The 27,857-nt window shown below is 41.6% G+C and overlaps 1 protein-coding gene across 23 annotated transcripts in view; it reads left to right on the top strand.

Annotated features, from left to right (window-relative positions):
- Window positions 1-27,857, top strand: part of Ehbp1 (EH domain binding protein 1) — a 287,180-nt gene that overhangs the window by 186,809 nt on the left and 72,514 nt on the right. For all 23 annotated transcript variants that reach the window (NM_001305130.1, XM_063273264.1, XM_063273263.1 and 20 more), the window contains 4 exons: window positions 8,672-8,850; window positions 9,431-9,479; window positions 13,434-14,318; window positions 19,859-20,002. In NM_001305130.1, coding sequence (NP_001292059.1) covers window positions 8,672-8,850; window positions 9,431-9,479; window positions 13,434-14,318; window positions 19,859-20,002 — 1,257 coding nt within the window. The remainder of the gene's footprint in view (window positions 1-8,671; window positions 8,851-9,430; window positions 9,480-13,433; window positions 14,319-19,858; window positions 20,003-27,857) is intronic.

The following is a 27,857-nucleotide window of genomic DNA, read 5'->3' as shown; positions in this document are numbered from 1 at the left end:
TAAAGCAAATGTATAATTTACAACTTCCAAACTTACTGTAGTAGTCTCAGTAATCAAAAATATGGTCAGCTTTTTTTTTAAGTAAAGCCATGTAAACCAGAAGTGATTACTTTTCATAGGGTAATATCAGTCCTTCTCACAAGGGCGTCAAGAGTGTTCAGTGGTCTTGGAGAGAGAAGCCATCTCTTTTACAAATACTTTTGGAAAACTGAAGGTCACACATAAGAGAGTGAAGGTGGACTGTCACCTGACCTCCTGTACCTAGTAGATAAAGCCTAAATATGAGAACTGAAGGCCTCAGAACTCTCAGAAGAAAATATAGGGCAGAAGCCCCACAGTTCTGGATCATTGGGAACAATTTTTCCTGAATATCACTCAAAAGTCATAGACAGCAACACCCAAAATAGACAAAATTTACTTCAAGAAAATTTAAATTTTTATGGACCAAAACAGACCAGGTGAAACGGGAGGAAGTATTTCTAATAAGGAACTAACCCCAAGTGTATAAGAACTCGTAAAACTACAGAACTAAAATCTCATTTGATAGTGCCACAGCAGATTTGAATATGCTCTCTCCAGTGATGTCCAGATGTCCAGTAGGTATGGAAGAGGTGCTCACGTCACTAATCAGTAGGAAATGCACACCAAAGCTGCAGTGTGAAAAGCAGCCGGTCCACGCTGAAACTGCTACACTGTTTTAAAATGTGTCAGTCCTGCCCGCTGCTGGCGTGAATGTAAACTGCCCAGTCAGCTGGAGACAGGCTTGAGCAGCATTTGTTCCCAACAGCTGTAAGACTGAAGTAGCCTGGTGTCTGTCAGCAGATGCATGAGGACCAAAGCATGCCCAGCACATACAGTGCAGGGCTGTTCCTGTTTTAACAGGGGTGGTTCTCATAACTATTTGAGCATGAATTAACTTTGAGAACCATTATGCTAAATGAAAGAGCCACAAGAAGACAAATTCATGAATCCATCTGTAAGGCACCTCACTAATCAATATCGTGGACTGAAAGTAGAGTGCTGGGGTGTGGTTCAGTGTAGAGGCAAGTGCTCAGTGCCATAGGTCTGATCCTGGCAACATACAGAGGTATGCACACACGCATGCGCGTGTATACACACACACACTCGCACGCACACACATGCACGTACACACGCATGCATACACACACGCACGCACACTGGCATGCACACATATACATGTACACACACACACACATACACACACACACACACACACACATGCACACGTGCGCATGGACACGCTGCCAACATGTGGGAAAGCAGTAAATGGGGAGCTGTTCCTTAGTAAGCATAGAGCGTCTCAGTTTTGCAAAATGAAAAGACATCTGAGAATAAATAGTGCCATTGATGAACGTATAACCATGAACTTACATACTTACTAAAAGGCTAAGATAAGTATTATACTGTATGTATTTTACCATAATAATGGTATTAAAGTCATCGGAACTCCCCAAAACACTCATCTATATGAATATATTTACTAATGTTTGAAAATAAAAATTGTGTAATTTAAAAATATATTCATTTGAAATGTCAGTAAACTAGTTTAAGCTTACATAAGTATATATCTTTGTTAACATAGCTTATCTTCCCAGCCAAGTATTTAGTTAAGGGGGTGACATTTTTGTTTCCCATCTTTCTGGAGTCTGCTGTCTGGCCTCAGTTGTTGTGTACATCTTGAACAACTGAGTGTGGCCATGTGACTTTATTGGACTGTGCATTGTTCACTGCTATCAAGGTTCATGTAGATGTTCCAAAAGCTGTTAAATTGCGATTAAAAATATTAGTGTCACCACTGTTGTCTTCTATGCAAGTCAACATAGTCTGAAGTCTGTTCTCTCATATTCCAGGTGATGCCTACTTTTATTGTTTGCTGTTGTTTCATATTTGAAAAGTTATGAACATTGCTACCGTAAACATTTCCATACACATGTGTCATTTTGCCTGGCAAGCATGTACGTCTATAGGTCATAAACCCAGGAATGGTTGGGTCATAGGATGGCCATGTCTTCAAATTTTACAATAATAGATCTTACCAGAGTTTCTCATCAACTCTGGATGAAAACTTGTTTCTTCCACATCCTTGTCAGTTAATAGTTTTCATCTTATTAGTATCACTTCAATGGGAATATCTATTAAAATGTCAGCCCTCCTAGGGAAAGCATATGTTAGTACAGGTGCAGCTTTCTGAATTCTCATGGGACTGGACAAGGTTCATATTTTCTAGATGCTTAGACTTCATTTTATATTCAAGTAAAAAGTTGGAAGTGCTCTTTCAGTTTTTGTCCATCATTATATTAGTTGACCTTATTTCCCTTAGTGTGTTTTAAGAATTTTTCATATACTCTAAGTATAAAGCCTTTTATCGGGAAAAATGTACATAGTTGCTTAGCACCAAGTTTAACATTTAGAGGGACAGGAAACTATTTTTTGTATCATAGTGTCAAGTGCTATAAATTATTACTATTGTCATAATTAATGAGCCCTCTCGATGTGGGCCATTGAGGCTTACAGAGTCTACAGTGCTGTAATGTCCCATGCACAGGCTTTCAAGGTCCTGATTGTATATGAGCACAGTAAGCACCAGATGCTGGGCGTTTGTTTCTGATTTTCATTTAGAGTTTATCATAGGCTGTCAGGTGTGTGTGGTTCATCAAGCATGGGCTATTGTTCCACTAAGTACTGTCGCCTTGTAACAACACATAATAGTGTAGTTTTATCTAGTGTATTTCCCTTGGAAATGGTAAACATATTGGATAAAGTTGACTGTTTCTTCATTAAGAATGGGCTAGTAGGTTTAACCCTTTCTCTCTGAGGAGAAAGTTGAGTTTCTCCACAAAACTGAGTTTCTGGTCTGTGACTACAGTACATAGCACTGATGTGTCTTTCCTTTTCACAGTGAAGCCGGACGGTGAGAGAATCTAACTCTGGTTTCCCTCCCCTCTCTTTGCATTGCACCCATGTTACTCTGGAGGCTGTGGTGCTCATAGGGCTGCTGTCGGAGTTTGCCTCACGTCCAGTGCTGCCGGCTCACTCTGTGAGGCGACCTTTATAGTGATGATGATGATGCCAAGACTTTGACTCACTCTGCCACTGCTGTGCTAAAGAGTAATTGTTGGATAGTTCTTAAAAACCTTTTCTAATATTTTTTCTGCTCTTAAAAAATGTTAACATAGCTGAGGGTTCTCAGCATTATTTTAATCTGAGCATAAATCTTATAAGACTTCATCACTTTTACGACAAGAGAGAAGTGCTGGGCTGTGGCTTAGAGCCTCACACACATGGTTCTCTGGGCTCAATCTCTCGCATGCTCACACTGCTGTAACCAACCGCTGCCTGTAATTCTAGCACTCCGATAAGGCGGGAGGATAAAGAGTTCAAGGCCATACTCTGCTAGTTAATGAGGCCAGAGGGGACTGTTAGAACGCAGGGGAGGATGGGAAGGGAGAGGAGGGAGATGGAGGATGATGTGATGTCACCTTGGGAAAGCCAGGGAGGGGGGAGGACAGGGATGGGACAGAGATACAGGAATAATACAGATGCAGATGCTCTTGTTCTCACCATTGCTGCTATTCTCGACTTACCAAATGCTAAACCTGATCTAGCCAATGTTCCTCGAGCAGGATTTGCAATAACTGAGGACCGTCTCCAAGAATGCTAATGCGAAGGCCAAAGCACCCCTCAGCTTCAGCAGTAATGGTAGATACCTTCCTGAACAGGGCTCAATTAGTTCTTATTCTCATTCTAGTCCAAAACCTCAAAGTCTAATGGGCTTTTCTAGCAACTCCTGAGCTCCAGTTTGTTTTGAATAGTTGCCTTTGGGTTGTTGGTTTGTTTCCGTAGTGCTGGTTTCAAGAAATGCACATTGTCTACTGAGGTCCTAGAGCCGCATTGCCTTTGAGTGTGAGATGTATATTAAGAGCAGTCTCAGTTGCTATGGAGATACTCCATACATCAGGTTATCATATTACCAGGCTGCTACAATGCAGCATGAGGACCACATGTCACCTGCATCGTCACCTCACCTGTCAGCAGGTATAGATGCATCTACTCCCACCTGTGTAGCCTGAGTTTCCTTAATGTGTTTTGGAATCAGCCATTGCTATCTCACAGGTCTTGTGAGGTGTATGTAGAGTTTGTTTGATACTTTGATACTCAGCATTATTCTTTGAGCACTGTAACATGCTCTAGAGAATATAGTGTAATCCAAGAAAATTTCCGTGTCTCATGTCGGAGACACACAAAATTGAAAGAACATTGAAAAGGGCTCCTGCCTACTGATTGGAAATTAAGATGAGATTTTGTACAGGTGTCAGTTAAATTGAGTCTCGAAAGAAGAATGTGGTGTTGTCACAGTTGAACGTGTGGCAGAAGTGATGCCCTGTGTGGACACTCTGGAGATGGGGAAGCCAGGATTTCTGCAGAGAGCATATGCTGAGTCATGACTGCTGAGTCATGCTTGTAAACATGTGTAGCAGGATTTGGGGTTTAGTGTTCAGAAATGTTGCTGGTTTTTATGTGTTGAGAACCAGCAAAGATACTAGATGTGTTGTTAAAAAAAAAAAAAAAACAGCATGCTCTGATAATGGGTGAGGAAAGGGAGAATTTGCAAAAGGAGGTAGACTATAAAATTATGAAAAGAATACAGCCATAACATGGATATATATAAATTCCATGAATTAACTAGTTAGTAAGTGATATATAAAAGAAGAATTTAAAAATGATTCTGAGGTTGCAATCCATACTGTTGGTATAATAACGGTATCATTTTTCAAACAAAATAAAAATAATCAGGTTATAAGAAAAATCATGATTTTAAACATCCTGAATTAAAATTTTATATGGCAGGAAGGACAGCTAGCTGGAAATGTCATCTAGAGAGAGCTGGAACCATGTTTGTGTCTGTGGGAATCGTCTGTGTGGAAGTGAGAGCTGGAATCCTGAGCTTGGGAGGAGGACCATCCAGAGAAATACCTAAGGGAATGTGTGGCTGTGGCCATGGACGAAGGCGGTCGCAGGAGGAGAAACGAGGGACAGGCATAGCGCAGAAAGACGTGGAACCTCAGTTTCTCATAGCTGCTAACGTTTAGGGAATTTACAGCGGATTATTTAGGTTAGCTGAGTGAAACGCTGTTGCTAGTGAGAGGAAGAATAGTTCCGTGACCTTGTTTTCTTTTTATATTTATTATATTTTTATATTTTATTATAAAATTATATTTGCAGGTTTTTTTCTTTACTTCTTAAGAGACTAAGTCCCTCTATGTCATCCTGGCTGTCCTGGAACACACTTTATACAGTTGAATTCTTGAACTCAGAGAGCCACCTGCCCCTGCCTTCCTCCCAGCCTCTGCGTGCTGGGATTAAAGGTGTGCACCACCATCCTGCCCTTCAGGTCTGCATTTGGGGGGTAGGTTTTGGTGTCATTTATAGCTTGTTTCATACATAGAATATCAAGATACAAATATTATTTATTTGTTAAAGCTGTGTTTAGAAAAGATTTTAAAGTATCGCTTCATTTTCATGGCCTTTGAAATTAGAAAAGAGCCTCACAAAACGAAAGTGGGTTTTCTGTGCCGATGATTCATGGTTGATAGTGTGGTGTGGACACTGCCTGGTGACAACATGGGGCTGATGATGTGTGCTGTGGGGATGCATGGCAGACGATGCTGGTAATGCACGGCGACATATAGTGCTGATGATGCAGGTGACATTTGGTCCTGATGTTGTAGGGTAGCAGCCTGATAAACTGTGGTTGTCACTTACTGGCCTACCGTATCTTTATTAAGTGTTTCGTTTCACCTAACAGCATTTACTGGTTATTTACTATGTGTTGAGAATTAATCTGGATACCTAAAATAGGTTAGCAAATACAGTAAACTGAGTCTTGACTTAACAGAGTTCTTTTGTAGTACAGACAGACAGACAATAGCAAGTAAGTATAACATAAACACACCGACCACAGAAGGATAGAGGTTGTAGGGAAATAGAGCAGGCTAGGAGGAGTCAGGAGTGCAGGGTAGAAGGAGTCAGGAGTACAGGGTAGGAGGAGTCAGGAGTACAGGGTAGGAGGAGTCAGGAGTGCAGGGTAGGAGGAGTCAGGAGTGCAGGGTAGGAGGAGTCAGGAGTGCAGGGTAGGAGGAGTCAGGAGTGCAGGGTAGGAGGAGTCAGGAGTGCAGGGTAGGAGGAGTCAGGAGTGCAGGGTAGGAGGAGTCAGGAGTGCAGGGTAGGAGGAGTCAGGAGTGCAGGGTAGGAGGAGTCAGGAGTGCTGTGTTGGAGTGGATGATGGACTGGGGTTGTATCATTATGACAATGCCAGACTGTGAGAAGTTGAATTGAAGGTTTGAATATCTGAGAGCACCAGGCAAATGGGATAATGTCTGCAAAGGTCGGATGTGGCTGAAGTAAGGAGCAATCAAAGATGAGCATCACTGAAGGTGAACAAGGGAAGAGTGTTAGACAAGAGGGAGCGAGGAGGAGGTCTTGCTACTCCGCTACTGTACATCTGTGTTTGCCTGTTCATAGCTACCATTGCAGTTCCTCTGCAGATGAAGAAACTAGAGCACGGTCCAGTGACCTACCTCATGGCTATAACAAGAAGTGACTTGTCATCTGGCTGCACATCGACATTTCCAAAATGATGCAGTAATTCTGTCTGACCCTCTACAGAATATTAGATGCAAGGACAACGGCTTGGTGATCCACTCAGTAGAGCTGCTGTTTCTGCAAACTGCTTGTTATTTTACCAATTTTCTCAAATTCATACGATTCCTTTTTATGGAAAGTGGATTGTTCTTTCTAACACAGGCTTCTGGTCAGAACAAAACCAAATTTTAGCTTAGCTTGTCTAGCCGCCTTATATTAGACCTTTTTAGAGATAGGGATATATATACATGTATATGTATATATATATATATATATAAACATATATATATATAATATATATAATATATATATAAACATATATATATATGTTTCAAATGAGTTGCTAAAATTATAATTGTAGATTTACCTACCTGACATATAACCTATTCTCAGATTCTTCTATGCTCTAACAATTTCATATAGAAAATATTGTTAACAGGTAATTATTTGAATGATAGGAAAATAAATAATAGAGAATTTAGAAAATGTGCCTAATTCATGGATTCCCAAGTTCATTGCACTCTAAGTCAATCTGAATCAGTCTAAGTGACCAGAGGTATTCAAGGTCACTATGGGCCATTCACTTCATGTTTACATGTCAGGATGAGAGTTAAATGTATTATTTAAAGTAAATGTCCTATATTTGGAAATCAGTTTTATATACTTTTTTTACATTAGATCGAATTAATCCAAATTTGTTTATTTATTACACTTTGATATATGTTCTCTCCTTCTGCCTTGTGGGTCCCAGGAATTGAACTTGGGTCAGAAAACTTGGCAGCACAGGCCTTATGCACTGAGCTCTTTCACCAGCCCTGAATATGTTGGTGTTTACAGTTAGTGAACAACTGTTTAGAGGTGCTTTGTAGAGGTGATTGCTTAAAGAACACGGCCTTGCCAGGTTGTGATTATTTATATAATGCCTCGTTAATCTGACAGTAGAAATAAGAAATTACGTATTTGGTGATTCCTCGTTGAGTGTTCCTTTAGTAGTGTGGCACTGACCTGCTGTTGTGAGTGGGACACCACATGTCTGTCTTACGTAGGCATCATGGTGAGAATGGAGGATCATTGGTTAGATTTAAATGATGATGGGATTCTCCCACCTTACTCTCCAAGGCTCTTTTGTTTTCATGACTGAAATCTTGATTAAAATAATTAAGTCTACAAATATTAGTTTTCAGTTGTATCAACTGTCATAATTGTCATAAAACATTGTAGTTATTCAGTAAAAACAAATGGCCTGATTTTGAGAGTAATCAAACTTCAACATTAAAACCCTACTATACAGTTACCTCATAGTTCTGTTACCATGGTTATCCTGTTAAGCATGTGGGCAAAGGGGGTGTGTGCCTAAGATTTAAACACATGCAATGGACTCTACTATTCAAAGGTCGCCTCAAAAATAATTAGGAGACATTTTGAGTATATCCAAAGTATATTAAGGTGTCCACTGCTAATAATTAAAACTATATTGTTGTCAAATGTGCATAGGAAGAATTTTGAATATGACTACCATTGGGCTGTGCAGTGTTCTACATTCACTGTGACTGATCTCCCCCAGGTTATCTCTCAGTCCCTGAAAGTAGTTAACAGGGCCAGTGTGTGCTGTAGTAGACAGCACTGCGTTCTATCCAATCCTGTTTATGACTGCATCTGGGAAACCTCCTGTAGTATGTCAGTTACGCAGATGTTTAGCCTTAAGTATTCAAATACTTTAACATGGTGTTTCCATCAACCATACTCATGACTTCTTCTTCCCAAAAGTTTAAAGTGTTGCTTATCTACTTGTCAGGCAGGCGCCATGGGCAAAAAGAAGATAATAACGTTAAGATTTATGTCTCCTTCTCAGAGGCAACCGTTGTCATGGATTGACAGTGTTGAAGGACCAAACTGACATCAAAGGTTTCAAATGATCTAGCTAGGTCAATTAATGTTAATTTTTATCTTCCATTAAGTTCTTTTAGTGTCCCCTTCCCACCCTGTTTCTTTCTTTCTTATGTTCTAGCCAAGCCCGATACCAAGTCCTGTTCTGGGGCAAAAGCCAAATGCTAGTCAGTCGCTGCTTGCCTGGTGCAAAGAAGTGACAAAAAACTACCGGGGTGTGAAAATCACCAACTTTACCACATCGTGGAGGAATGGCTTATCTTTTTGTGCAATCTTACACCACTTCAGACCAGACTTAATGTAAGTAGAAGTATCATAAATATTTGTAAGTACCTGGCATTCTTAGAGGAACACAGAATAATTTCTTAGCGTGTATTCTAAATACTTGACTTTGTTTTTGAGCTACAGAACTTGCCTTTTTTGAGAGAAGTATATGCCAGGATAACAACCTTTTTCTCAATACCTGAGTAGTTTTTTCCTTTAAAAAATGATTTTTCTCTTTCATTTTATTAAAAACTGACTTTATTATGAAATTTTTATTAGTGTTCAAATAAGAGACAGATGACCCTGCATGCCATTGTATATTGGTAATAAGGGATTATCGGACGGTAAATGTTGTCAAAGCTTGTCTCTCTTACTTGCTTTAGCTTCGCTTTTGGATGGAAAATTTCAGGCAATAAAGCTTGTAATCACCTTTTGTTTGTTTGCTTGCTTGTTTCCTGAATTTTATACCTATTAGTTTTATTTATTGAGCTGCTGTGAAATTACTAGTTGCCCTTTGATATTATTGAATATCAAATTTTTAGATTCAGTTTATTTTATAAAAATGTATTTTTATCAAGTATTATATATACCTACTGTGCCTTTTTTTCCCCCTCAGCGACTACAAGTCTCTGAATCCTCAAGACATCAAAGAAAACAACAAAAAGGTAAGAAATGCCAGGGCAGAGCTAAGTTTCGATTTTGGCTTCACTGCAAGTTTTATTAATTTGAGAAAGGCAGCAGTGTTGGGTGAGTTCGTAACCGTGGCATGCAAGGGGAGACTGCTGCATGCAGCTTAAATGGGTGCACAGTTCACCCTGGCTTGCCTGGACTTTAGAGACCATAAATGCAAGGCAGACATCAGGGTGTGCATGCCATCATTAGCTGTTGAGCACTTCTTAAGCCATATTGCTTTTAGTGCAACATTTAGTCTTTGAACAATATACCCCAAGCTTTCGTGACTGTTATGTAACTTTAGAAAAGTATTTTAGAGGATGAAAGCAGGAATCTATGGGGTAAGCAACAGAAGAATACACAGGCTTGTGAACACAGAGCGATGATGAACAACACTGTTTTTACTCTCTCGTGAAAATGTATTTCCATACATGACTGTATGCTTCATCAGCACTTCCCAACCTGCATATGAGGATAGTGAGCCCGTAGGTTTCAGAGCAGCCACATAGGGAGGACCTGGCCTCATGGGCTGGTGACCGTGGCTAGCGCTGGTGGATGTGTTTATCTTACAGGTGCACAGTAGACATGATTTTCAATATGCAAAGAAAGCAGCATCAGGCTCTGCTCACAGTGCACACTCGGTGTTGGTCCTGAATTGAGTTTCCCAACTGAAAAAGCAGTGTTATTGTTGTCTCAGAAGAGGCATGGTTAACTGTAGCTTTTATCTGTAAGTGTATGGGTAGATGGAATTCAGCAAGTTCTTGAACACAGTTGAAGGAAAACATTTTGTATAATTCGTTGTCACAATTCTGTAACTAAACCCCCATATTGCCTTTTGTTGTGAACCTTCATATCTTACTCCAATTGTTGCACATCTCTACAAATGACAGTTTAAACTCCTTCAGATTATTAATTATTGACTGGATATGAACGCACACGCCTGTTTTCCCAGCACATGGGACATGAAGGCAGGAAGATTAGTTCAAGGTTGTTCGTCAGCCCGGGCTACATGAGATTGTGTGTGCATGTGTCTATATTCACACACATACACACACACACACACACTCACACACACACATTAATTAATATGTCCATTAAAACATGTTTCCCAAATTTCGGTTTTTTAATAGTTGTAATTTTAGTGTAACAGCCTCTTTCTACTACTGTGTGCGCTGTAGCTGTAAAATATTACTCTCGGGAGGGAATCCAATGACAGAGGAGCTCAGAGAACAAGGTGGTAAATAATCTTGGTAGAGATTTAATTAAGAATTTAAATCAAAGCTATTTTTCTTCCTTCATGTGAGTTGTAGAGTTATAGTACATTTAAAAGTCAGTCTCTCAGTCTCTCTCTCTCTCTCTCTCTCTCTCTCTCTCTCTCTCTCTCTCTCTGCTACCTGAAAGGAGGGGTAGTCTTTGAAAATTAGCACCCATTCCTCACAGAGATTACCTTTTAGGAGCTAGGGATTAGCTGAGTGAAAGAACTTGAAGGTTGTGTTCAGTCCCCAACACTTCTTAGTAGGCTTCCTACAGAGGAAGGGACTGGAAAATTACATTTTCCATAATTTTAGAAAGCCCATGTTCATCAAGTGAAATGCCTTTTTCTCATTTATTACACTATATCCATAGAGGTGGCATTTCCTTGTCCTCGTTTCCTTGTGTTTGACTGAAGTGACAAGCAAGTATAAATGCAGATATCAGCATTATGAGATGAACTGCTGGTTTCCTGTTGGTTGTATCACGCCTGTGAGGCAGGAAAACGCTAGAGCTGGGATGGCCTGAGCAACATGGCAAGGCCTGGCCAACTGGAGGATGACTACTCTTTAAGTAGAGCTTTCCTTCGTTGTTCTGAATTAAATAGAGAATCACATTAAGGCTTAAGTAACATGGGCTTAACTACATAGATGGAAACCGACATCTGGTTTTCTAATTGCTGCATAGGGAAGAATGATCCATTTGCACGGCTTCTTGAAACTAGTGATATGGCTAAAGAAGTGTCCAGTTAGCATGGCTCAGTACTGGTTCAGCCCCCACATGTCAGACAGGTCCCCTGTGGCAGATGGTCTTGGGTTTTAACAGGGTGTTAGCACTGACTCCAGTGCAGGTCAGCGCACATAGTGCAGTGTTTCTTCACGTCTGCACTGAGCAGTGTGGTTGCCACCTGTAGATTATCTCCTGGTTTACAGGGCTCCGTCTCCCTGAGAACCCTTTGTGCTGTCATGTGCTCTAACGTATCCAGGAAACAAAATCTTCCCCTCACGTTCTACTTTTACTTGTAATTTGATGGTCAGCGACTCTTCCTTAATTTCGTTAACATTTCGGAATAAATAAGATAATTTTCTTTGAGAAAACACTTGGGTGATGAGGTGACCCCCTAGTAAAGGTGCCTGCTGCCAGCCCCCTAGATACACACAGCACCCACACAGCACCCACACAGCAGCTGTGCACCCTCCCACCCCACCTCCATACACACACAAATAATATTTATTTTATATACATATGTGTATCTTTAAACAAACACTCCCCCCTCTTCGTGTACAATCATACTACATGATTAATGGCGGCAGAAGTTAACCTGTATAACATGACAAAAATTTTACCTCCTATTATAAGAAACCTGGTTTGTTTTAAAGCACAATTAGTATGCATAAACTGAATGGCTAGTGAAGCAAAACACCAGCAGGACTTTCCTCACAAGGGAGCAAATCAATTTTTGCAGGTCTGTAAAAAGAACTCAACACAAAAGGTATTTCCCTGTGGCACCCGCTCCTAACCAGTGTGTCAGCATCTTAGGCAATTAGGAAATGCTTAGACCACCGCCGTGCATTTCCTGATGGGCTGCTATTGATGTCTGTCCGTCAAGCAGTCAGGACACACAAGGAAGAAAATGACTTTAATTTCCCTAAAACATGTAAAAGAACGGACAAGTCTATACGTGCACACCAACTGAGCCACCTATCCAGCAGATATTTTGAAAAACCTGTATTATAAAGTATCATTCTGTGGAAATCGAGTAGGTCTTAATAGCACAATTTATTTTTCATTTTCTTTCTTCACATGTTAAAGCTACAGGAAGACTACCGATTAAATTCAAAGGCAGAAATTTACTATAAAAGCACGGAAGTTCTTTTGATTAAATAACTTCCTAACATTTCTTTGTAGACAAACATTAAATTGTCCTCCTAAATGCAAGTTGTTGTCAAGAGTAGAAATTTTTAACATCTAAATGCAGTCGTGTATCCGTAAAGCCCTTCCTTTCTGGGACTCTGAGTGCTTCCTAGTGACACAGCGCTGTCTCGGGTTAGTTCAGGACAGTAGTAATTAATTGTAAATTGAGAAACAGCTCTGGTTCTTCAAAACTAGAAAAACCTGATGTGCCACCGTCGTTTAAAGGCTAACAAAGTACTGCAGTACGACCTCACAACCTCTGCTGCCTTGCCGTATCCAAGACAGTCCGTCCTCATTATGAAAATCAACCCCAAGTCATACTAAAAATGTTTCTGTGCCTCTAAGATGAGATAATCTTTGCTTCCTTTTGTACCCCACAGTACAGAACTAAGTACAGACTTAGTTCTTTGGGCTGGGCTAGCAGTGCTTCTTCACTGTAATTACGTGACCATGGAAGGGGCAGGCAGGGATGGGAACACAGGAGAGGTGTTAGTCCAACAGGTCCATGTACCCCAATCCTTATCTTAAAGAATCCTCTAAGATTCTTGTTGAACTCACATACTTGCTTGTTTGTGCTTGTAGATGACTATGTTGTGCAGTAAGGTTTTCTTTTCCTCCTTTTTAATCATTTTTTTTTCTTGAAATTTTATTCTTTTCCTGTGGTATAGTGTCAGTAATTTTATGTGTTCTACAGTAACAACAAGCTTTAAGATTTTGCTCTCTTTAAAATAGATGACCAAGCTGTTCAGTTTATCGTTTGTTTGTCCTGCTTCCCTTTGAAGGCTTACGATGGATTTGCCAGCATTGGAATTTCCCGCTTACTGGAACCTTCTGACATGGTGTTATTAGCAATCCCGGACAAACTGACGGTTATGACTTACCTCTATCAAATAAGGGCACATTTTAGCGGTCAAGAACTGAACGTGGTTCAGATAGAAGAAAACAGCAGTAAGAGCACCTATAAAGTTGGCAATTATGAAACAGACACGAACAGTTCTGTGGATCAAGAGAAATTCTATGCGGAGCTCAGCGATCTGAAGCCTGCATCGCAGCAGCCTGCCAGTGGGGCCGTGGACCTCCTGTCGCAGGATGACTCTGTGTTTGTTACTGACAGTGGGGTGGGAGAGTCAGAAAGTGAGCGCCAGACCCCAGATGACCACCTTAGTCCAAGCACGGCCTCCCCTTACTGCCGCAGGACTAAAAGTGACACGGAGCCGCAAAAGTCCCAGCAGAGCTCCGGGAGGACGTCAGGGTCCGATGACCCTGGGTTAAGTTCTAGTACTGATTCAGCTCAAGCACTGATTTTGTTAGGCAAGAAGAGACTACCAAAAGCTGAGGACTTAGAATTAAGGGACTTATATGTCAGTGGCAAAAAGAAGGATGTGTCTCTACCCTCAACCTATGAGCAAAAGCTTCAGCCTGTAAATCCCAGGAGTGATGTGGAACAAGAGAAAATAGAGAATTCCAGATCTTTGGAATGCAGATTGGACGGTGAACTGGCTATCCAAAAGCCAAGGTTATCCCCCCCTTCCAAACTGGGATATTCATATAACAGAGACACAGACTTCACAAACAAACCGTGTGCTTCTCTGAGGCAGATAGAGTCTGACCCAGATGCAGACAAGAGCACTTTAAATCACGCAGACCACGCCAGTAAACCAGTCCAGGTAAGTGGGCCGCAGTGTGTGCTGGGTAGGTGTCTAATGAGTGGTTATGCTTTGTATTCGTTCTGTTAGAACACTTGACGATGTCGTACGTGAATAGAAGCAAAGTCTTACTTATCATAAAGATACATGAGATCTATACCTGCGATGTGTTTAAAGTTTGAAATGCAGTGTTGTAAGCCCAACTTCAAGGTTGAAGGATGAGGAATGTCAGCTTTCAAATCAAACTATCATTACGAGGGATGGAGAAATGGCTCGTCAGTTAAGAGCGTTTACCTCTCTCCCAGAGGACCGGCACCTACTTGTATGTAGTATGCGTGGTGGCTCATAGCCACCTGTAACTCTGGCCTCCGGGAGTCCTACACCTTTCTCTAGCCTCCGCAGAGATATTGCATTTATGTTATATGCATATACTCATACACTGACAGATAGACAGACAGACATGCCATTATTTATAATGCTCATTTTGACTGTCAAAGGAGCTTAAGATGGCCCATGTAGCCCCCTTCTCAGGACTCTGATGCAGGAGGACATGAATTCAAAGTGAGCATCATTCTAAATTGTCTATGCCAAATTGTGGACTTTGCATTCAGAATAGTGACCTTACATATTTTAGTTGCAATAGAAATGGCAGTCAGCTGTGTCATTCCTTAGTTCTTATTTTCACTGTCTCCAAGGCATTCTGAGGCAGGAGGATCTGGAGCTCGATGCCCTCCTGGGCTAGAGAGCAAATTCCAGGCTAGTGTGAGCTAAGTAATGAGACCCTGCTTTGAAAAAACCAAAACAGACATTCTAGTGACACCTGTATTTCTTCCCACGAGGGACTATAACAAACATCATGTTGAACTCTTACCCCTGAAATTTCTAGTATTGATTCTCTGGTACTGTCAGTTATAAGGTGTGTGTGTGTGTGTGTGTGTGTGTGTGTGTGTGTGATTGGTTTTAAGTAGAACAACAAAAACTGCCAATAAAATTATGACACCCTCTTTTCCTTTTTAATTTTCATTTTGTGTGCAGTCTGTATATGCATATGTGGGTGTCTTTACTTGTGTTAGTAAGGATGTGAACTTGGGGCTCAACTCCTCTGGGCTGACAGGCCAGTGGGCTACAGGATTAGCCTGTGTCAGTCACCTGGGGCCTCACAGACAGGCACAGGTTTCCCATAGCTGCTAAGATGCTGCTGGGGTCTGACTGGGTGCTCGGTCAGTAAAGTGGCTGACTCAGCCACCCCCGGCCAACACACTCTTTGTATTAGGAATTTTCCCCTTACGTTTATTGCAGGCCCCCTTTGAGAGATGAGCTAGATCTTCATCTCTCAGCCCACCCCTTCTTCCTGTCTCTTTTAGACAGAGACTTGTGTACCTCAGACTGTCCTCCAGCTCACTACACAGATCCTCCTATTCGCTTCCTGAGTGCCAGGATCGGAGCCATGAGCCACTATCTCCAGTGTGTGTGGGATGGGTATTAAGACAGACTTCAGGCATGGAAGGCAAGCATTCTACCAGCTACATTCAGAACATTTACATGGTCACTTAAAAAGAGAATTTTAAAGCAAACTACACTAAATGAGACTTCTTTTTTCTTTTTTTTTCGGAGCTGGGGACCGAACTCAGGGCCTTGCGCTTGCTAGGCAAGCGCTCTACCACTGAGCTAAATCCCCAACCCCTAAATGAGACTTCTTTAACCTTTATAAACCAACTTTTTGAGTCACTCTGGTTTGAAATTGTTGATAGTGCTTCCAACCCCCAGAATAGTCTCTGTCCACTAACGCATGGCCGTTCTGAAGTGGGCCTCAGCCTTTGAATGCAGCTCAGAACAGGAGGTCTGGCCCAGTGTGCTGGAGGCCCTGGGGTCAGTCTCTAGTGTTGGAAAACCAACCAGTCATCAACTGGGGAGCACAGAAGCTCTTCAGAGCCCTTCGCAGTGACACCCAAAGGCAAACCAAGTTCACTCTGTGATTCCGATAGTACCCAGACCAAAGACAAGCATTGGGAAACCCCGCTGCTCTTGTTAAGTTTGTCATTGTAGGTCACACTCATGCATACACACACACACACACACACACACACACAGATACACACACTCATAGGCGTGAGCACAGACCACTTCAGGAATTAGTTCTCTCCAGCGAGGGCTTCAGGCTCAAATTCGGGTCATAGGGCTTAAAAGCAGGTAATTCTATTAATGAGCCATCTTGAAGGCCTTTTGTTGCTTTTTTTTCATAATGAAATGGAAAATGCCAGTTTTTATTTGCTGAATGACAGCTGCAGAATTTGATGAACCTTAGTTCTACCCAACACAGATTATTCTTATGAACTATATTTTGAAGCAAATGTATTTAAAGATAGAAATTGATCAACCATTAAAAGAGAAGTAATCTAAGAACATGAATTCTCATTTTGAATTCCCCCCCCCCCATTAATTAGCAGTGTGATCTATTAACTGGCATTTTAAACCATCAGTTTTCAACAGAGGTTAAATGAACTAATATCTGTTAACCCTTTAACTCTAAAATTTAATTCTCCTAAGAGGCCATCTGCACAGTCCGTGTGCTACACATAATGGTGAGAGCATTGCGTGTGCTGTTCGTTGGCCCCGCTTTGTACTCACTGGAAAAGCCAGGTGTGTTAGCTAGTTCATGCCTGTAGCCCCTCACTCGCTCGCTAAGGAGGCAGCGGAAGGAGGTGCTGCCATGAGCTCCCAGCTAGCCTGAGCTGCACAAGACCATGATGAAGAAAGGAAGGAACAACAGAAGGAATTCTGCTCAGGATAAAGGGAATGATGTAATGGTCTGTCAAATCTTCCAGAAGAGGATGTTATGTCAGAATTTGTTGATGATTACTCTTTCTTAGTACTTAGTAAGCTAGCATGAGTCGTGTGAGTGCTAGCTCACAGGAGCTACAACAACTTAATATGGACTTACAGACATACCACTTCCGTCTCTAGTGCATATGATGACAATCATGTAGCTTTCCTGTGACTTCTGTAAACTGTCCATTCCATGAGAAGGTAGGGCTCACCAAGTTGCTTGCAGTTCTGTGATAAACTTGAAAGCTATCCTAACTCTGACACCCTCCTCCTTACGTTCAGATGCCTCTTTGGCTTTGATCATAACAGCACTGAAACCCCATAGCTCACGTGTACAGCAGTCAGGCAGCTGAAGGGCATTTTTAGCAGTGAGTCTCAAGTTCCCTTGCAATGTTTATGTTGGGGCTGAGGAGGAAGCGTGAACTCTTGAGTCCGGATTCACAAGGCTCACAAAGCTGAGTGAGAGTGTGTATCTGTCGCCCTGTGCCTCTGGCCTCCACATGTGTACTGTGTACACACACACACACACACACACACACACACACACACACACACACACACACACACTATTTTTTAGCCAGGCTCAGAAGCTGAGTCAAGAGAATTAGTTGAACTCTTTTGTGGGGGAAGAAAAGCTAGATGGGTGGCATGTGTCTCTGTCAATCACAGGTTCTCTGGACAAGACTCTTACCTCAAAATAAAATTTAATATGGCTGGAAGGTAGCTCAGTGGTACCAAGTTCCACCCCGTGTACCCACCAAACCCAGTGTGTTATTCCCTTCAGAAATTTTACCTAAGAAAATGATTCAAGTATGTATCAAGATGTTCATAAAAGCATTTATGATAGGGAAAAACTTACTAACACCCTATATGTCTGGTAAAATGAGGTCTTGGGTATCTGTATAGTAGATCGCATGGCATCCTGTTAAGAATCATGTTTCCAGGGGCTGGGGATTTAGCTCAGTGGTAGAGCGCTTACCTAGGAAGCACAAGGCCCTGGGTTCGGTCCCCAGCTCCGAAAAAAAGAAAAAAAAGAATCATGTTTCCAGGAGAAGTACTTGAGGTAATCAGGAAATATTCCCTTGCAATGAAGTATGAAGTGAAGAAGTGCTGAGGGCGGTGCAAGCAGTACAGAAGGCTGGTAAGGCTACACAGTAATGATCTCTCAGTGCCATAACTACTAACTTACTGTTACTTTACTTGCATTTGTTTTCTAAAATCCCTACAATAAATATGAAGTACATACATTTTGAATTAGAAACAAAGTGTTTATGTGCTTTTAAGACCAAAACACAACTTGCAGTGTTTACATGGCGGCGTGAAGTCATGGACTGTAGGATCCAGACCCAGTGGGGTCGTCCAGCAGGTCAGTTGTTTTATTGTAAGATAGGGAAATTGAGTTAAAATACAGTAATATGGGGCTGGAGACGTGACTCGGTGGTCGAGAGCACTCCTTGCTCTTCAAAAGGACGCAGGTTCAGTTCCCAGCACCCACATAACAGCTCACAACAGTCTGACTGTAGTTGCAGGGGATCTGACAACATCACATCAGTGTACATAAAATAAAAATAAATCATTTAGATGTGTATATAGTACTATTTAATCTTTATCTTGTCTGACTCTGCTAATGCCTCTTGTATTCCTCTCTCACACTGCCATTGTGCAAGCTGGCCTACTCTCATGCCCATTCACCCACGAGTACACAGCCGTAGGGAGACCAAGTCATTCTAAAGTTCTTAAACTAATGCGAATGTCATGCTTCTGATTAATACCACTGTTTAAGAACTGGCTTCCATTTCTGGCCAATATTCGTTCTCCAAAAACACATCATAAGATTACTCATTAACACATAATGGTTTTCAACTCTGCTAAGATTGCTTCATTGTAAAGGGAATGATCAATGGAGAAGTTTTGCAGGTTCTGTTCACAGAGTATGACAGCAGTATTCGGTAACCCCAGAGCTCTGCTAATGGAAGCAAGTAGACTCAGAGCTGAAGGCTAACCTGGATTAGCTACAGAAAGAGTGCAAAAAAAGCTCAGACTACACAGTGAGACCTTTGACTACATACATACTGCATGTATGTATGCATGCATACATGCAAGCTTGGGATTTCCTGTAAATACTTGCAAAAGTTTAAAAGAATATTGCCACAGATATTTAAATGTGGGACAGTTTATTAAGTCAAGATAAACAGTTGTCAGTTCTATTAGACTATAAAAATAGAACTGAACTCTCTATTATTATATCTTTGATTGGTGCTTACAAGAAGACCTGAATATATCATCTGATACTGACATGTCTCTTATGAGAATATGTTCACATAAAATCTAATGAGAGTTGCCCTGCTGGTATAAGCCATTGCCATGCAAACCTGATGACCCAAGTCTCATCCCCAGAATCCACAACGGAAGGAGAAAAACAACCCCTAAAGTTGCCCTCTTACATCCACACTATGCATGTGCACACCTTGTACCCATGCACACACTTCATGCACACACACACACAATTAATAATAATAATAATAATAATAATAAGTAAGTTATAGATGTATATTGAAGTTTCATCCAGTATTAGGGAATAGTTATGTTTATTTTTGTCAAAATTTATATATCCATTCCACAGTTTCTTCTCAACATTCCTGTTACGAGGACTGTGCACCTAACTATTTTAATGTTACCTAACCTTTGACTGCGTTATGTGGTTTGGCTTCTAATTCTGTATCTTTGCTTTTAAGCACCGAATGTTGTCCAGACAAGAGGAGCTGAAAGAAAGAGCGAGAGTTCTGCTTGAGCAAGCAAGAAGAGATGCTGCTTTCAAGGCGGGGAGCAAGCACGGCGGCAGCACAGCCCCTGCGCTCTGCAGCAGGCAGCTAAATGATGTGAGGAGCACGGGTCGCAGGAATAGCACAGGGTTCTCAGTGGTCACAGTGGTGATGGGCGAAGGGGGGCAGTGGGACCAGCCACTCTCCATAGGCTGTAGACTGCGGGTCCACGATCACTTACTCAGCTGACGGGTCCATTCAGTGGGACCAGCCACACCGTTATCACTGCTACGCAGTGCTGTTAGCTGCCTCTGAGGAACAGTGTGGCTCTGGAATAGACAGTATATGCTGTAAATACCTGGTTTGTTCATTTACATCTTATGACTGACTATATTCTATTTAAGATCTCTCTCCATAGGATTTTGTTAGAAGCAATAGTTTTTTCTTTTTTTTTTCTTTTTCTTTTTTTTTTTTTTTCGGAGCTGGGGACCGAACCCAGGGCCTTGCGCTTGCTAGGCAAGCGCTCTACCACAGAGCTACATCCCCAACCCCAGAAGCAATAGTTTTTAACATCTTATTATCTGCAGTGTGTATTTTACATGACTCCATGGAGATATTCTACTTCCCAGAGAGCAAGACAGAAGCTGATAGGCATTCAGAGTTTTGTAAGGTATTCTGGTCAGTAAATGGTGACCAGGGATTTGAACCCTAACGTAAACCTCTGTCCTCATGTTGTCACGTTGTCTCCGTGTCTCAGTTCTGTACAGTGCTTTGTGGGTAATACTGAACATCCAACAGTAGACATCTTCCAGAACGGCACAGGGTGAAACTTCTCACTGAAAACTGCAATGACCTCACATAAAAATCAGATTCTATTTCAAGTCACGTGGATGCCAGTTCATTGATCTCCAACCTAGGGTCATGTTTCTAAATTTTAGGTCTTCACGAAATAAGAAGATATAAAATAAGTTTACTTGGCCATTATTGTTAACAAAAGCGAGACTAGAACATATGAAATTCACTATACTTGATGGATTTGTGTGTAAGTGTGAAACTTTTTTTTAATTCATTGATCCGTGTGCTTCCTGGACCTTAGTCACAAATATTTTTTAACTACATATCATGGTCACAAAAGTTTGAAAAATACTAAGTTGAAATGACATAACGCCTCATGGTGTAATCCCAGTACTGAGGAAGAGGTAGAGACAAGAGGCGTATTTGCCAGTCTGGGCTACATACTGCAGGGAGACCCTTGTCTCAATTAAATAGAGACAGACGGATGGACAGACAGATGGACAAACAGACAGACAAGAAATAAAGAAAAACACTAATTTTGAGAACTGTTCTAAAGAAAAACATGTAGACTTTATATTATTTTTCTCGGTGCTTAATTATCTGTTATAACGTCAATTTATAGACCCTGTTATTTGCCAGACAGATTTGTTGTGTATCTGAAGCAAGTTTGTTTCTTTGTGAACATCTTGTTCTGGTGAGAAGAGAGATGGTAACCACAGGGCATAAGAGCTGTGTGTCGTACCAGAAATGAAGAGGGAGGCCCAGGACTCGAAAGCTGAGGCCTGAACTAAGCTTAGGCTGCTGAAGGAGCCACTCCAGGGATGAGCCATGGCAGGAAAGGGTTTGTGTTGATACCGTATCCATGGAAATCTCTCAGGTACTAAACACTGAGCAATCAGTTTCTAATTATCTAAATATAATGTAGAAAATGAGTAAATTAAAAATATACTGATTGATTTTAAATTCAAAATACTTAATATATACATTATCTGTCTACCCGCTCTGCCTTCCGAGTGCCGGGACTAAAGACATGTACCGTAATGACTGGCTTCATAGTCCTTACGTTGTGCTATGCAAAAACTAGACAAAATTTTATGTGCATCAACAAGGAATGAATAAACATGATCCGTTCAGAGTAGAATGCAGTTTGAGCATCCCTAGTGTGAAAGCCCAAACTCCCAAATGCATCAAAACGCAAAGCGCACACCCCGCCCTGAGACGTGGGAGACTGGGTACGTACTGCTTGGTGACACAGAGTGTCAGCTCCCGAGATCTGCAGGAACACAGCGGATAACAGATGTTCCCAGCACCTGTACCTGTGCTGTGCACACACATCTGGAACTGGGGCCCAGAAGCTGTCACTGAGCCAGAGAGGGACCAGCTTAGTGGTGGGTGAGCCAACTCCCAGGGATGGGAAGTAATAATGTGAAACTTCACTTGGTTGATATGTAAGTGTTGAAACTTATCCATACTAGGTGTGTTACTATATAAAAAAGTACGTAACGAATGAAAGCAGGCTAGGAAAGGAAGACACCCTGAAAGCTGCAGAGGAGGAAAGGAAGACACCCTGAAAGCTGCAGAGGAGCACTCATTCTAGTTTATTTTACTGTAACAGAAACGCTGCAGTAGAAGAAAATTGCATTAGGAAAGACACATCATCTTATTTTCTAAGTGTAATCTATAGGTCCAGTGCAGATCCTTGAAACTTCCTCATTTTCCTAACTGAAGCTCTATCCATGTTGACTAATGCCTTCCTATCCCCCTCTCTTTAGCTCCTGGCAGCCATTATTCAACTCTTTGACATGATAGGGTTAACTTTTCAGTACCTCACATAAGTGGAATCACCTAGTATTTCTGACTGGTGTCTGTTCACTCGCTTGATGGGATCCTGATAGGTCCCTGACTGACACTGAACTTACTGTATAGACCACGCTGGCCTTGAGCTCCCAGACACCCTCCTGCCTCTACTGGGAGTGCTGTAATTACAGGTGGTGTGCACCACCATGCCCGGCCCCATTTTCACTCTTTGGGATTTCCGGATAGTCTGGGGTCGGTCTCTGCTCAGTTGTTAAGGCGTCTGCGTACTGTTAAAGCAGCCATACTGTTTCATTCTGCATCCACAGCGCTGCCAGTGTCTTCATTGTCTGTTGATCTGGTTTGGGGTTTTATTCAAACATGGTGTGTTCTCCAGGGTGGCCTTGAACTCTTCATCTTCATGCCTCTGTGTGCTGAAATCACAGGCCTGCGACCACTCTGGCCTCAAGCTTCTGTTGTGCAACAGTGGGAGGTGCTAGGTCTGTGGGGTTTTCATCTGAATTTTTCTCATGGTTACTGATACTGCTCTTTTCACTGGTATATTATTTTCTTTGGACAAGTAAACTACCCATTAGAGTTCTCCCAGATTTTTATTCAAATCAAAAGTTTGGGTTTTTTGTTCTTGTTTCTTGGTTTGTAGCTATTGATGCTATATAGCTTGGACATTAACACCTTACTAAATCCGTGGTTTGCAGATATTTTCTCCTGTTCTATCCATGTCAGCTTACATTCCTTTGCTTATACCCTTTACTGTGCCTTACGATTCCGTCTCAAAGTCACTTTTACCAGACTGTATCAGCCTGGACGGTCACACGGGGAGGAGAGAAGGTGCACACCCACGATTGATTAAGTTGGAAGCATGAGTTCAGTGTCTCAGAGCATGTGGCATAGAAGATCCTGTGGCAGTACCTCCTTTTCTCTGTCAAAAGTTCAGGTTCAGTTGAAAACGCTCTTCTCCTCTGTATTTCTCTGGTGCTCGTGTTTCAGGTGCCCAGGCCCACGACAGTGGGTAGAGCAGTTTGCAGTCGGTGTGTCTGCAGGACTATTGCTAGTGTTCTGACACCCGGTAGTGCGTAAGACGAAGAATGGAAAGCACGCGGGTGTGTCCAGTTTCATAAATACGAAGCTTAGACCTGGCTGTTCCCTTTATATGAAACTTGATACAGGATTGACACATTTTCAAGGACAAAGTATATTTAAAAATTTGGTCATTTCCCCTTGTTTCTGAGAAGCTCTTATACAAAGGTGTGCTGTCCGTCAGCGCTCTCCGCGGTTTGGAAACCCGCGGACACAGGAGGACACAGAAAGTGAAAGTGGGCTGTCCAGACAGGAAACAGGTTCTGTCTCTGGGTCTGTTTTGCTGTTTGTAAAAGTTTGAGATAAAAATTTCCCGCTTGACACTGAAATTGATAGGAAAGAGGGACCAGAGAGCCATGGCTGCCAGAGCATTCCCAGCATGCTCTACAGAGTCAGCAACTCCGTCTTAAAAGACTTTTGTTAAATAAAACAAGGCCTCATCCACCCACCTTCAGATGTCTAGAGTTTTCTTCTGGTGAAACGATGTTTGTTGTTTTTACTTTAACTTTACTCTACCTTTATTTGTAGAAGTCTTTCTCTTTTAAGACATTGCTGTCTACCTTACCCTGTGTATAATGTGTGGTAGTTACCAAAAGTCAGCTTGCTGGGCTGGAAGAACGTGCGTGCTACTCACTGCATCCTCAGACTATGTGAGGAGCCCCACGAGGAGTCACGCACTCAGTACATAGGCTGGTATCTAACAATGGCCTTGAATCTTGGAGAAATAGATACTAAGCTTAAGGTCTTGAAGAGTTTACAGAAAACCTTTAATCCCAGCACTTGGGAGGTGGAGGCAAGTAGATCTCTGTTGGTTCAAGGGCAGCCTGGTCTACAGAGTGAGTTCAAGACAGCCAGAGGGAGACCCAGCTGAGAGTGGTCAGGTGTTGCTAAAGAACTTTGTGGAACTTTGTGTTGCCTAGGAGACCATTGGTTGAGACTCTGTAACAATGTACTTCCCTCTGTACTTTGTTCCTGTACAGCTGAGAGCCTTTCAGTGATGAACATGAATAGAACTATAATTCTTGCTGGAGTGCATAGCCCATGGGATAATGTCCCTGCGGTCTGCACAGATAAACCACTTATTTAGACTTTATCCAAGGTCTAGACTGAGGGTAAAGGTTTACTGGCAAGTCAAAGGGGTTAAAGCTAAGGACTAAAGGAAGCAAAGTTGTACTTTTTAGGATATTTAGGATTGTAAAATATAAAGAGAAAAGCATTTTAAATAGCGATTTGAAGACACAAAGCCTTAGAACCCTCTGGTCGCATCACCTTCCCTCAGAGAATAAATCCCAGCTCTTTTCTCAGTCCTCAAGGCCCCTACAGTCCTGCTCCTCTCCTGGCCTCATCTTCTGTCTGCAGTTCTCAGTGCAGCTTCACGTTGCATCTGGAGTTACCGCATTCTTGTGTTCTTGTGTCAAGTGTTTGCTATTTCTCCTTCCTGAGTCTCTTGCTACTGTCCTCTTCCGTATTTACGAGAAGCGCACTAGTCTACTCTGTTGAGCTCTGCACCACTTAAGCACAAGGACTCAGTGCCTAGTGCCCTGTGTTTGGTAAGTGTAATAGATAGTTGACAGTTAAAGCTGGAGTTTTAGCTAAAGATCGTTCCTTCCCTCTTTGTATTTGTACTTAGACCACAGAAGCCCTTGCAGTCCCCGTGGGTCTGCGGTGCTGGGGTCCTTGACATGGCTGTGCTGTGCTCATACCAGTCAGCTTCACTCAGGAAGTCATCCCTTCCCCCACACATCTGGCTTTTTCATGTTTGGGGACTTGTACTAGAATTCAGCTACCAAGTCTGCCCTGAATCCCAGCATTCTACTGGACATTTTCATGGCTACTCAAGCTATGTGCTTCAAGTCTGGGGAGCAAATTCTAAGTCACGGAACACAGCCTGGTGGTCGTACCTGCCTGATTCCACATGAACAGACTAGTTCAGTTATTCTCAGGAGACAACGGGATGAGTAAACACCACTCAGGCTTTTTAGGAAGAAAACAACTAAGGAGGAAGCTTCTTTAAAAGACAAAGCAGGATTGAGGAGACACAAAGCAGGCCTTGCTTCTGCAGAGGACCCTGCTTCAGTTCCCAGTACCCTCAAGGAGCCCTCAACCATCTGTCATTCCAGTTTTAAGGGATCCAAATAACTCTTACAGACTCCGCAGCTGCTAGACTAGGCACATGACATGTTGCTATACATGTATACAGACAAAACCCTCATACTTACAACGTCTTTTTGTAAGTGTAAATTTTCTAAGACTTATTTTATACTTCATAAAATAAGTAACAGAAATGGATTCTGGCCCTCTTCTAAAGCAGACTTGGCGTTTCCTCCATTATTTAGTATCTCAGGACAATGACACCATTATACACAGTAGAAGACTGGCTCTCTCCTTAGCAGCTGGGAGAACCAGCCCGTAGCCTAGTCAGTCCTGGAAGGTTTGCAGTGTTTACCTTCAAATGTTTGCAGGATTGTTTGAACCGAAAGGAAACTATATTTCATAAAAGATTTTAGTTTGATCAGTCCTTCAAGATTTACTAATTTTAAAAATACACTATTTTGTTGTACTGGACTTAGAAATAAACCCATGTGACTTATGAAGGAGAATGCAAACTCTTTTGCATGTTAAACCTTAATGATTCTTCTTATTTTAATTATGTGCTTGTGTGTGTGATCACGTGTGTGTACAGTTGTCTGTGGAGTCCAGAAGAGGGCATCTGATGCCCTGGAGTCAACCCAAACCCCAAACTCCCCTCTCCTGCCAGAGCAGTGGGCACTCTACCCACTGAAGCGCCTCTCCGTCCCCCAACTTAAACCTTTGAAATGCATCTTGTCGTCATGAGGGTGGGTTAATCAGTCTTGTGCTTTCGATGTTTGTTGGAAAACTATTCATTTAAACAGAACTTGTTGTATATAGTAGATTTAAATTAGCCTAGTGACTATTTTCCAGATAATAAAAGATGGAATAATCATCCACTTGGTAAAAAAAAGAAATCATATCATTTTGTAAAAGCAGCTGGAGCAGTGATTAAGAGAATTTGTTGGTGTTGCTGAGAACCCAGGTTTGATCCCAGCACCCACACAGGAGTTCACATCCATTTCTAACCCCCTCCTGAAGAGCTGACGCCTTCTCTGACCTCCATGGGCTGCAGGCAAGTGTGCGGTGTACAGATGCAGGTAGAATAGTCATATCCATAAACTAAGATGAAATTAATCTAAATTTTTTATCATTTTCATAAAAACCTGAATAGCCTTTTTGTAATTTGTATGTATAGCCACACATATAGATATAATATATAAATGTTATACTTAGTAACCTCTGTTGATCAAAGTTTTAAAATTAAATTCATATGAAAACTTATTTTTCTTAATTGCACTTGTTATTATCTCTACTAGGGAGAGATAGATTAACACTGTAATTTAAATGATTAAGGGCATGATTTTCAGTTTCTATAAAAAGAAATCTAAAACCTTAAAAAAAAGAGTACTTTATCTTTAGAGATATTTTATTCTCCATTTGAACTAGAATATGCCTAGGGCACCAAGATGAAAATATCTTTTGTATTTTACTTCAACACAGTCATCAAAAGCTCAACTGTACATAATCCATCTCAGAGCCGCAAGACACATTAGGCGATGTCTAACCTTTCTACAGTTGTGCTTTAGTGAAGACCAGTGATGTGCTCCTGGGTCCCACATAAATATCTGTACAAGGTGGCGGTTTTCATTCTCTGTGATTTAAATAATACCTTATCTGTCCTGTCTAAATATAAGTTGGTTTGAAGTCTGCATTTCTAACAATAGTTACTAGAATTCTTAGAAAACATATTGTTAGCCTGCTGGCGTATCTCTAGGGTCACACAAAACCCAGCATTGTTGAGGGGGAAACCCCTAAGCACCTTTCCTATTGTGTCCCTATAAGCCCCTAGATTTAAAAATCCTATTTGCTCAAGAATATCATGAGCATAAAAGCTAGACCTAGATGTCTCAGTATCGGGGACACTCTTTATTACCACTGTTAATGACCACGAGCGTTTCCCACGTGGCTGTTCAGGGTTGTGTTGATATCCCAGGATGATAACACTGTTGCTAAGACATATTTCATACCACCTATCCTGTCCCTGCTCAGCATGCACCAGAGTAGAGTTTAAATCTTCATTCATTTCATTCCTTAATGTTTCCTTTGTTCTCCTTATCGTGTTCTGCCTTTCCCAAGGATATATGCTTTGAATGAAGTCGCATATGCATCACTAATTGTGTGCTATTGTATTTACAGTTCCTATTGGTGGCAC

This window comes from Rattus norvegicus, chromosome 14 (assembly GCF_036323735.1).
Source record: "Rattus norvegicus strain BN/NHsdMcwi chromosome 14, GRCr8, whole genome shotgun sequence".
Lineage (NCBI taxonomy): Eukaryota > Metazoa > Chordata > Mammalia > Rodentia > Muridae > Rattus > Rattus norvegicus.
Note: the sequence above shows the minus strand (reverse complement) of the source record. Positions and strands in the feature narration are given on the sequence as shown.